At 33.9% G+C, this 12,778-nt stretch overlaps 1 protein-coding gene across 11 annotated transcripts in view; it reads right to left on the reverse strand.

Moving 5' to 3' along the window:
• DMD (dystrophin) overlaps nucleotides 1–12,778 on the reverse strand; it is a 1,138,094-nt gene that overhangs the window by 698,379 nt on the left and 426,937 nt on the right. For all 11 annotated transcript variants that reach the window (XM_075097793.1, XM_075097785.1, XM_075097765.1 and 8 more), the window contains 2 exons: nucleotides 5,255–5,365; nucleotides 673–846 (listed from right to left, as the gene is read on the reverse strand). In XM_075097793.1, the coding sequence (XP_074953894.1) occupies nucleotides 673–846; nucleotides 5,255–5,365 (285 nt within the window). The remainder of the gene's footprint in view (nucleotides 1–672; nucleotides 847–5,254; nucleotides 5,366–12,778) is intronic.

Here is a 12,778-nt window from a genome sequence, read left to right on the forward strand (position 1 = left end):
TCCAAGGAGATAAACTCATATGCAAGATGGGAAGGGGGAATTAGAACAGGATCATGACTGGCTTTCTCACACAGTGAAAGTGCATGTCCATTGTTTGAAAGTTCACTGAAATGAGAATGTTTTGACATTTTAATTTTTTTTTTTTTTCAATTTCTTCAGTAACTCATACTTTGTTTCTCATCCTGAATTCAGGACAACGTTCTCTAATTTTTAGCTTTCTCCACATAAATACATATTTCCATTCTTTTTCACTCATTTAATTAGCATTCCATGCTTCTGAGAGGTCTTTGCCATGGCAGGAGAACAACATCTAAAAAGGGAAAAGTTAATGTAATACTGTTAGAATTATTTCACTGTGTTATTACATCCTGGGAAACTTTGAAATTGAATATAATTTTAAGTGTATAATGTCCTTCTAACCTCATTTACAAACAAAAGAAGTAGGACAAGGAGGAACAAACCCTTTTCTCTATTCTCCTCTCCTTGAAAAGATCTAACTTTAACTAAAAAGGTTCCTGCAGCATTCATGGTGTAACTTTGCTCTTAAATCTTTCTCAGAATCCTTTCTAGTATCTCCCAAAGAAATATTGACATCATAATTAAAAATACTTTAAACTTGAAAGGCAGAACAGGCAGGAAACCAATAGAAAGACAGCATCATTAAATATTCACCATGCAATGATCCAGCTGTGACTGTACTACTTCCTGCTCAACACTCTTCAACTCCAACTTGGGCACCTGCAATTTCACTTCATCTAAAATTCTTTTACATTCCTGTAGGCGCTGTTCAAAGTTGGCTGGCTTCTGAAACAAGCGAAACTTCATGGAGACATCCTGCAGCTTTTTCTGAAAAATAAGCATGTGTGAGTAGTAAATGTGAAATCAAATCAACACTGAAGCCAAGACTTACACCCATTTCAGAATACTTAGAATCCATTATCAATCAGCGGTTTAATTTTTAAATAATTTAAAACTTTTGGGGAAAATACCAGCAGCAGAGAATCTTGGTCTTCACAGGAGGAAAAAAATCTTTTATTATCTAGGGCACTGGATGCAGCAGAGTCAGTGAGCTCATATACTCAACCAAAGAAAGGGAGTATTTTTGTGTTTTCCAATATGCAACATGTTGAGGTGTGGAGAGTGAATGAAGGCTTAATGGATTTCAGTCCCTCAAAGAAACCCAAAAAAAGTGTCTGGGCAGTAAGTAGGTCTAGCACAAAACCTGAGATTTGGAGTATAAAATTGATTTCTATTTCAATTTAAAAAAGCATAACCTAGAGTAAAAATAAAGTCATTTGAAGGCAGAAAAATCTATGACAAGCATGGCTTTTAATTTCACAAGTTTCACGATTTGTTATCTTTGTCCATTAATTATATTGCTTGCTTACATGATCCCTACCTCAGGGGAGGGGAAATAATTAAAAATAAAGCAAAGAACGGGCATTTTAATTATCTACTTGAATAAGAAATAATTCCTCTTTAGAAGTAAAGAACGAAGTACTAGTAGAATAAGTTTTCTACTGTTTAAAAATAAAGAATGCCACTAAGAAATGGATAGGTAATTAAACAGGAACTCAGCATCTGCAAACACACTTTTGATTTTTTAATCTTCAAATCCTGGACACTTTATACCAATACTGTGTTGTCTGTACTACACAAACTTGAAAAAAACTTTAATAAGGAATAGAATTAGCATAGATTATACATTGGCATTAATAAAAATGTTTCCCACATCTGTCAGATTTCTGTGAAGGAGGCAGGAATCATGAGCTGAAGGCAATTCTGGGTAACACAGAGAATGGTGTAGGTTTCATCAGTTCCTTCCCACAACATTCCTCATTAAATGCTTTTACTGAAATTGATATCCAACAGGTTAAGAAAGGAGGACTTTCCCTAGATAAATAAGTGAACAACTGAATAAAAATATGAAATGAAGGGTAGGAACAAGTAGTCTTATTTTCCTTCAGTGTGTTTGCATACATTAAATTCATATGTAATTAGTTTTTAATCTTCTTGTGACACTTCAATTTGATGAAGATCAAGTCCTGTGGAAAGCTCGCAACGCCACATCAGTATCTGTTACAATTTCTGTTGGTCAATACATTAAAAATTATCCAGAAAAGAGAGAGAATGATGGCATTCATGGTAGAGAAAATTAAAGCCATCTCTGAAGAGTCACTGTAGGATTGCACAGTACTGAGGATCTGAAGGGAAAAATCCAAGCAAATTATATTTAATTAATCCAAAAATTAATTAACACACATCACAAAAGAAACACTAAGTTTGATATACAACAAGTGGGATCTAAATTAGCTATTAGCACTCTCACTTGATTTATAGTAGATAACTATAACAGTTATATTATATACTTACATTTATCTCCAACAGTTTTAAGAAAATACAAGCTCAATACGTAAAAGCAGCCAAACAAGCAAAGTCTGTATTTGGAATGATTACGAACATAAAGAACAAAAAAGAAAATACCTGCCCAAGTATAAAAGTAATTGTATAAATCTATATGGTGCCTGAATAATGTGTGTCATTTTGTTCACCTCATCTCAAAAAAAGTATACATATAAATGTGTAGAGAAGAATGACAGGACAATCAAAGCTATACCTCTAGAGGTCTCAATACAGTTTAACATACTAATCAGTCTGGAAAAGAGACAACTGAAGGGGATTAAAATTAGTGCTATGGAAAAAGTTGACTAGCAAATGGTTGTTAACTGTTTCTCAAAATTCATTAAGAAGGTGACAGCAAGTATAGCTCTTACATAAGCAAATCAAAAAATGAACAAAAGGAAGGACTGCTTCACATAGCATTGAGTTAAATTGTGTAACTTGCTGTTAAATGAAGTTGAGGATTCCAGCAATTTACAAGACTTCAGAACGCATTTAGATATAAGCTTTTAAACACCTCTGACCCAGAAGTTTCTCAGCTGCGAATCACTGGGGAAATATCACATAATGTTCACCTTATTGTACCTTGTCACTGTCTTCTGCTACTACTGAAAATACAGGTTTGGCCTAAATGGATCTTTGGTGAGAAGTTACATGAGCATTCTTAAATGCTAAAATGTGTAGTCACCTGAATTTATTTCACATCAACAATTTAACTGATGGTAATACTAAGACTTCATGGTCAGTAAGCAAACCTGGATGGCGTAGATAAAGAATACAGCAACAAATGATGGGAGAAAAGGAAAGCCCACAACTAAGTCAGTATCATTCCTTTTTGATTTGAGGAAAATGTCTTCTTTAGAAGAAAAGTACCCAAAATAATAACAAAAAACCCTAGAGGTAATTAAATATTTTTAGATATTTAACACTGTTATATTTTATTACATTATATAATGTTAAAATATCAATAGGAATAAGTAATTTGGTAAGGGAAGGGAGTGAACTATCTTTTTAGTCTGACAAATGTTATCTTAAAAGACAGATGAAAGAAATAAACATTTGTCTGCTGTATAATTTCTTCCCAGAAAGAATTTACTATTGAATTTCCAAAAATAGCCCTTCCTCAGAGGAGATTTCACTTTCATGTAAGAATTCATAGCCTAGTAGGTCTTAAATCTCTATGGCAGAGATAGATTTTTATTTTGCTAACCGTCCTTTTCCCCTTAAATTTAAAAATCAGGACTTAACACATGACCTACAGTAATCCAAAAAGCCAGGATAAATTTGGTCACTTAACAGTTGTTTTACAACCTCATTGTAATAATTTATTTTCATAATTGTTTACTTTTGGTCTAGATAATTGAACTAATACTAGAATTTATTACGTCAAATTAGAAATATTACTTAGAACAAAAAAAAAAGATGCATGCAGTATTTATTTATAAGTATGAATGTTCTTCAGGAAAATAGTAAGTAAAGACAAATCTTTGAAATTGATTTACCACCAAAGGTACTGCACAATGATGGAAAAGAATTCAAGAGAGTTCACTGCCCTAAAATCAAATATAGTCATAAATATCTGGAAGCGAGGGTTCAGCTTTTACATTTTTGGTACTTGTTAGTTATATTATGTATGCAAATTTGCTATTTTTTGTTCATGTTACCTAATGTAAGCAAAATGGGTTCTCAGAATGACCCCACCAATTAGTCAAAACTCAAACTGATGCATATGGTCATCTAAAGAACCCTTTTGAAGAAAAAAAAATCTGCACAAAGAAGGCTTAAGAATAAAAAGGGCACCTAGAAAGGGTAGTGGTCCCTTGCATGTTATATTTAAACAAACATTTAGATAAAAAGTAATCTGATGCCTGGATTTCTCTGATGAAATGCGGGCAACGTCACAGGTGCCGCGGAGGTCGGCAGAAGGTGAGTTAGTGTGAAGGAAGACAGAAGAAAATAAGGAAACATAAATATTCTCAACAAAGAAAAGCTATCCCTGTAGATAAGAGAAAAAAAAAAAAAAAACACAAACCCTCAACTTGTTAATTTCAAATTAATTAACAGTTAAAGAGCCATTAATGTTATCTATTATAATATATAAAACTGAAGCTAAGGCACCTAGAAAAATTTGACCGAAATGAAGAAAAAGATGGCCTTTTTTACTGATTATACCTTAACAGAACTCTTTGCCTTTCCTAATGAATTTTAACTATTTGTTTTGCAGCCTGTGGAACTTTGGCACTAATGCCAAAAAAAAAAAAAAAAAAAAAGCAGGAAAACAGTCAAGAACCCATCACAGATTTATGGGTAAAAATGTGTATTGTTACTAAGTGTTAATTAAGTCTTCTCCAGTTGCAAACAGGACTCTCTATGTCTATTAAGCTGGATTAAATAATGCATTATCTAACATTTTAAACTGATGGCTGCAATGCACTGCTAAGGATGGATTTGTCTTTCAAATGCAGTTCTACCAAATATTTCCAAATATTTGAAGATACTTTTAACTCTAAATATTTTCAAATCTCTCAGAAAGTATACCAAAAAGCCCCACTGTAGTTTTGTTTCTTGCAAGTGCAGCACATTCAAAACACCCCTTACATATTGTCGCCACCAGTTGGTTACGTCAGCTCTGCTTACCCTAGAACTGTTGCCAACTGGCTAGGAAGGCTGTAACAGATAAATGAGCAGTAAGAAGATGTGGATGGTATGCTTTATCTACCCTAATTTCCTGCTTAGAAAGGGGCAGCTAAAACAGAAGAGATACCTTAAGAACATTTTACGCTATAGCAATAGCATTACTCATGCTGTTTGTTTGCATGAGTGAAGGAAGATGGAGGAAATAAAATTTGCATACCTGTGCCACATCAATTTGGGAAAGCACTCTTTTGGCAGCATCTTTACCTCGGTTTCGTTTCTTCATTTCTTCCAAACTAATCTCATGGCTTGTTAATTCAGATTGTATTTTCTATTGAAAAACAAAGACAGTAATCAGCAGGGTTTGAAGAAAATGCTTATGCTGTTAATATTATTTGGAACAGTTGATTTTGAGAGATATAAACCAGAAGTAATACCCTAAATACAGGATCATTAGAGGAAATTATTCAAAGAATTACTTGTTCACCACCTTGTAAACTATTCTGTTTAGTTTCTCTTGATCATAATAAAACCTTCTCCTGCTCAGACATATATAACTATGACACTGTGACAGTAATGACATAATTTTGCTAAGGAAATAGTGATTAAATTGTGCGCAAAAAAAAAAAATTATTTCACCTGAAGGAAAGCAAGTATTACTATTGGGAAGAAAATTAAAAATTATTCATAGAAGAGAAAAATACCAATTCAAAAGTGATTTGCTTCACTATTCTTATTTCTTATTATTTCCACAGTATCATCAGGCAAGTTGAAAGAAAACTGATCAAAGTATGCTGTATGTATAACAATATCTTCATGTCACAGAGTAGTGCTATATCTAAAACAGAATTTGTGGCATCTTACCGAACAGAATCTATGTTCAGTATCTGTAGATATGGTAAATGCATAATGACATGTAGTTCATTAGTACACTAACTGAATTAATTTTCTGACACATATTTGTGGTTTTCTCTTTCTGCAAAACCAGCGTGCAATCAAATTATCGCAAGAAAAATGACAGCCTTTTTGATTCACTATAAATCGACCTCGCACAAAACAATTAACTTAAGCTGTTGGCTAGTGCAATGTAATGGAAAAGAACTCCCATAATGTATTCAGATACAACATAATTTAGAGTGATTCACATATTCATATGTTTAAATTGTTGGGAGATGAGAAACTGTTATTAGCAGAATTGCTAGACAAGTACGACTGAGAACGATTACCCCATGAAGTAAAGACAAGGTATGTCCCCACCTGGAAAGGTATTTGAGGCCATTGTTCTTGCATGAAAAGTGATTTTAAATTTAACCTTCTTTTTCTATAGTATATTTTCTCAGATACACTAAAGACTAGCTATTAGTTTAAATATATGCACATGCATTTACCTTACACTACAGTAACTTGTACTATGTGAAAAGTGTGTAGTTCAAAAAAAGATTATAAAGAATTATGCAAACAAAGAAAAGGGGTTTTAAAAGTTTGCTTATAAGTAAAAATGAGTATATATGTATTTTTAATAACATCTTCATACATTATTAGGTAAAAAGCTGTGTAGACTGTATGCTGTCTACTTCATAGGGGTATTACATGGTTATAATGGCTTGTATAACGTTATGTCTTGTATGTAACAGTACTGCATTGAAAGCAGTTTTCACAAGTTATATTGGAAATGTATTAAAGTAAATTTTAAAAGAAAAAGACTTAGGAAAATACAGAAAATTATTAAGTCATTACTAAACTTAATTGAGGAAATATACTTACAAGTCTAAATTATCCATTATTACTTAGAGAAATAAAATATTTTCTGAAGCAAAGCATTCGTAAAAGCAAAACAACTGACAGAAAGCTGTCTATTTAGATGAAGTTTTTAATTTGAAATTATCATAATTGCACATTTTCTCTATTTACTGAATTGACTATTTACCCAATGGACAGTAGTATTTGGAGCAAATAATAGAATTTTTCTAGATATGATATTTTAGTTTTGAGAACAAAAAGATGGTCGATTAAAAGGACAATGCAACACAAGGTGAGATGGTTTATTAAATAGTTTATTTGCTTCTGCACCTCATGAATTGACTGGTTTTTGGTTGTATTTTCCAGTTTACTTTGTTAAATCACAGAGTCACTCTGAAAAGCAAATAATTGAACAGTTCTTATCTAAATAGGTAAGAACAGCACAGTACAGATAAGAGTGGTGTTTAAGCAATTACGTATTATGGGCCATTGCACAGAGATAGTGTTGTCTTACTTATTTTAAATTGCTCTACAGGAGAGGTTTCCTCTAATATGTTTGTTCTTTCTAATTCTGCATTTTGATGTTAGAGTAGGTGATGAAGAGTAAAACTTTGCAGCAAAAACGACTTTATTTTAATTTCTAGAACATTAAACTATAATGTAGTATATGTAATAAATATCACTGTGCTTAAATTATTCTGTCCTACAGACTAAGGATTCTAATTTTCCATCACTGACATTTTTTCAGGAAGTTTATTAAGTTGTAATATATATATAAATATATATATAAATATATATATAAACTAAAATATTAGTATTTGTACATATATAGATATGTATATATCTCTATATATAAACTAAATGTATTTACAAGACCAAAGGCACTGACTATGCCTATTCTCATAAGGATGACTTCTAAAGCAAAAGAATTTCAGTCCCAAGGACATATAATACATTATTTATCTCAATCACTAGTCTTAACTTTAAAAACTTGAACAGTGAAATGCAGACAGTCTTGCTATATTGACAGCAAAAAGCAGAGAATTGGCAGTGTAGTTAGTTCTTGGAAAAACCTTTCCTGTCTTGAATCAGAGAAAGGAAAGCCAAAGGAACCAGCATGACTATTTGTCTCATTTGAAAATTGTCATGAACTCACAAACCTAGCTGCAATCTCATGCTTTGAGAACAGCATTAAAAAAAAATGGTAACAGGGTATAGAAATAAACCTTAACATTATTTGCAACAGAAAATTGACCTAGAAGGCTTGATTATCTGTCACTTCCCATCAATACCCACTACCATAATTAAAAAATCAGTCACCATATTTACAAAAACCAGAGACATGCCAATCAGCAATAATCAGCAAAATCATAACAATGCAAAGTAATTTGGAAAAAACCCAAGAAGCCAAACCCCCAGCTGTCTGTATTTAATTAAAAAGAAGTTATTTTATTATAACCAAAGGATAAAAATACAAAACCATAATATACACAGTACTAAAGTTGTGGAGTAAAGGCTGAAAAGACAAGCTTAGATGGGATGTACGTCTAATGAGCAAACACAGATTTTAGTATGAGTAATGCTGAGAAGATTAAACAACAAAGAAAGCTGACAGTTCCAGCTCCAGCTGATGTAGTATCAGCAAGCTGAAAAACATTTGAAAGAACTGCTTTCACATGGCAGGTTAGGGATATAATTTTCCACCCCAGAACTGGGGGAAACCTCTCGTCTCTATTTTCTGCTCCTTAAGAAGGAAGAAGACTCTGTTGGGTCTGTAACTTCAGGAATGGGGCAGGGTCACAGGAGATGTGTATTATAGTGCACATTATCTTCCAAGGCCTCATTGTATTTTATTGTATATTAGTTGCCCAAAATTCGTAACACAGGGAAGAATTGCCTTGAAGTCAGTATTGACTATACCACCAAGATGAGCAAATTGATAAGTTCTCCAAAGCAGAATAAATCCAGAAGGAGGAAGATACAAGTGATATGTATACTGCCATGTTCCAAGATGGGACAGGGGAACCCTGATGTCACTTAAACTTATAATAAGCAATGAATAGGTGAAATATTTACTATGGGCATGCACTGTAATGAAAGCAGCCAGTTTTGTAGCCTCAGTTTGCTTTATAAACTTCCACAAAAAAGTATACTAAACGTAATGAATTACATGTCATTAAACACTGCTACAGGAAAGGGATTAGGTTAAAATAAAGTTGCTAGAATTAACGACGTTTCTTCCTTTTTCCTTCTGCTTTCTCTTTCTCTTTAAAGTCCATTGCAGAAAAGTATTCTCTAAATTCCTGTTTACTAACTATAACCCTGATTTAAAAAATAATTTCCTGTAAAAAAGGGTTATTTTCATCTGTGACAAAAAACTGGCCTAATCCTCAAGGAGAAACATGTCCCATTTTCTCGATGGGAAGTTTTATGAAAGACATTGAAATACTTGCCATTCTAAAGCAAAGATTTATGGATACACAGGGTGATACATTAGACAGGTAGTTCCTTAAAGAGAGGACACCTGGATCTCTTGGGTTATACATAGTAAACAGCAAGACCTTTTTATGCCTCGCTCTGACTTTGCAGGGTTGGTGCTTTCCTCACAAGATTTCTTTCTTGCCTAGCAACTTTCAGTGGCATCCCGAGCTATAGACAGAATAGAATCTATGGTAGGTAGGTGTAGGTAACCCCTGCGGGCTGGCTGTGGCACTATGCCCTGCTCTTGCAGGTGCCCCTGCAGTGGGAGGCTGCATGTCACAGGCAAGGGGTAACGTCCTTTTCTGTCCCACTGAGCTCCCAGAAGCTGCTCCCAGCGCAGCATCTTGGTTTGCTCTCAGATAGAAGGTTTTCCCCCTAATTTGGAGGATGCCACAATATAAGTATGTTGTTCCCTTCTCATAGAGGTTTTTAAGCAGAACATGCTATTCAAAAAACGCTATACAAAATTAACTAAGCAGTTATTCTATCCTCTACTACATCCATGTTCCTCTGTCCATATTCCACATCTTCCAACAAAATACATCAGGCAATACTAGTACTGGGCAACTGAATACTGTTTAATTCTCAAGAACTGAAAATTACATAGCCAGAGCAGTAAATCTTTCAGCAGTGAGCAGTTGATCTGAAGGCAAGGGCCATTACATTACCTTAAGTTTCTTCCACTGCTCGTTCTAGGAAAACAAGGTCTAAATTTAGCCTAGAACACACAAGTTGCTCTTGGGGAGATTACTCAATACGTAACAAAAGTTTACACTTCTGAATAATCAGCTATTCCCTCTTTGACCACTGATCTACACATGGCTGAACAAAATAATTCTCACAATGTCCCACGAAGAAAAGTGTAAATATTTTTTAGATTAGACATTTTACTAAGTAGACAATTGTGAATTCTTTGTCCCAAAATTTTAGTCTGAAGGCAATGAAGCATGGCATTATTCTTGTCAGGTAACACATTGCACAACTGAACAGCTCTGCCATTACATCATCGCATTAGCTTTGGCTTTGGACATAGCACACTGATATTTTAAGAACAGATTAATAACCATCTGCACTCAGAAAATAGGCATGTAGTGATTATCACTACAGAACTGTAATTATTCAAGGAGTTTATTTAAAAGGTGAATTATATTACTTTTGTTTTTCTCAGAAACATGTTGCTCATTTCTTCTCCACATTGCATTTTACATAAGTCATACATACATACACACATACAGGGAGACCAACAGACAAGTGATTTGTCACATGCAGGTGAGAGTGAAATACGGGTATTTTCTGTCGCGTAATCTAAAAGTCTCCATGTAATCTCTTAGACTAAACAGCAGTACAAAGTGGAGATTCTCTCTCCCACCAGGAGTTATTTAATAACAATGCAACAAATAATTATCTGAAAATTATTTTGTCATATATATATATGTAATATTTTCAGTACTGATCTATTTTATTCCCGTCACTTAAAGAATACTTGCAAAAAGGTCAGCATCTGGCAAATTCCTGTGATGATGATTTCATTCCCTGTAATTTCTTGGTAAATTTAGAGAAATTAAAGACACTTCAGCTGGGATTATGAAATCAAGCATACAAACAAATACTATTTCCGTATGGAATTGTTTTAGGCTTTCCCTCACTCGAGTTCTTTTTTCATGATTACACCTTGAGGAAGCTGAACTGATTTATCTGTGCAGTTGCCGTTAGATTGTTTTGTCTTAATACCGTATCTTTAGCTGTACTCAAAACGAGTTGGGTGGCAGTGGCTCTCTAGCACTAAATTCTCAGTGCCACATGGTGGAGTAAGAAGCACACAGAATTCACATTCAGAAAAATGATTCAAAGAAGTTGAACAGCACATACTTAACTCCCCTTTCTTTCTGTCAACTTTCTGAATAAACTAAACTGATCATTTCATTTAAACAGGGGAGCTAAATATAATTTGTTTTCTCAGATTAATTTCCAATCGGCTGAACCAAAGATTATCCCTCCTATCAAAGCTCTAAACGGATTTGAATTTTTGAAGCAAACACACAGAGCTCCCAAACCCTCATGAGTTTTCTGATTATAACTTCTCCCACATGTTCTTTCAGAAATGCAACACATATTGCTGAACAGTTTGCTAAATCCCTCAGCATGGATAAACTGACCCCTGCCCAGAAACCAACATAACTGACTGAAAGATTCCCATTCCAGCTGTGCAGACACTGTGGTAGGGTATCTTATATGAATGAACTATTTTCTGCTCTACAAAAGAGCTGTGCCAGCAGAGGCTCTGCAGGAGATGTGGCTGTTCAGTTTGTGCCTATTCAGCCATTGGTTGGCAATGGCCGTTCACTAAAGGAATGACTCAGTATATTTACCCGCATAAAATTGATTGTTTATTGCTTTTCCCTCTAAGGATTTTAAAGAACTCCACAACCCAATTTCAGAGAACTTCAGTATTTGCATTAAATCTGTTTAGTTGTTAATTAAGGTGTTTTTTTTCATTAAGTCTCACTGGCATCTTAAAATAAAAACATGAAAGGGAAAAAGTCAGCAGCCTCTATGTTGGTTTTCCCACAGTGGATGTAGCATAATCAGGTGAACTTGACATCAGACAATAAAACCTCAAGAACAAAAAAAGTTCTGCAAAAACACTGAGCTGAAATTTTCCAATGAAAGTGTGCTAATTAAGGTTGGTTGAGTTTTATGCTGCTTCAGTTGTTGGAATTACATCTTTTTTACACAGTCTGTGATCTTTGCCAATATTGTACATGACAACACATATGAACCAGAAGCGTCCATGGGATATATGAAGCACCACAGAAAATTGCTAAAATGCAACTGTCCAAAAACACCAGAAAAAACCACACTTTCCTATCAAATTTTTCTTCTGTGTTAGGGTTATATAATTGCAACACGAGAAATTAAACTGATACGTCTTTAACAAATGCTGATTTATATCCTATTTCATAAAAAATAGTGTACGTTATTCACATTGCAAGGAAGGAGAAAAATAATTCAGGAAGGTCAACACACCTTAGGATTCAAACTGGAATAATAATTTATCTCAATCTGATCCTATTCTTATACGGACACAAGTTAGAAGCAAATGAATTAGAATCAGTTTTAAAATAAGATTGAATGCAATTATGGTCCTGTTTTCTAAATATAACTTTTTAAAATCAGACACACACACATAAAAACATCTGCATGGAATCTAAGCTTAGATGATCTTAAATATATTCAGAGCTGAATATATGTAGCCCTGAAAATCATGTTTTATCTCCTTTAAAAATAAAATTTTCCATGTCTTTTGAATTAAAATCTAGATAGACATACCTTTCAGTTGCTTTTTATATGCATAAGTGTGTGTGTGTGCGCGCGTGTGTGTGTGTTTGTAGGTACATGCAGCTATTTTTATGTGTTTTCAATTTCTCTGTAGCCTTTTTGGTTTGTTAGTTTTTTTGCAAATTGGCTTCTAAATTTAGGTGGAATTTACAGAAAAGTTGCTGTACATAGTAATGTACACTGT

This window comes from Phalacrocorax aristotelis, chromosome 1 (genome assembly GCF_949628215.1).
Source record: "Phalacrocorax aristotelis chromosome 1, bGulAri2.1, whole genome shotgun sequence".
Classification (NCBI taxonomy): Eukaryota; Metazoa; Chordata; class Aves; order Suliformes; family Phalacrocoracidae; genus Phalacrocorax; species Phalacrocorax aristotelis.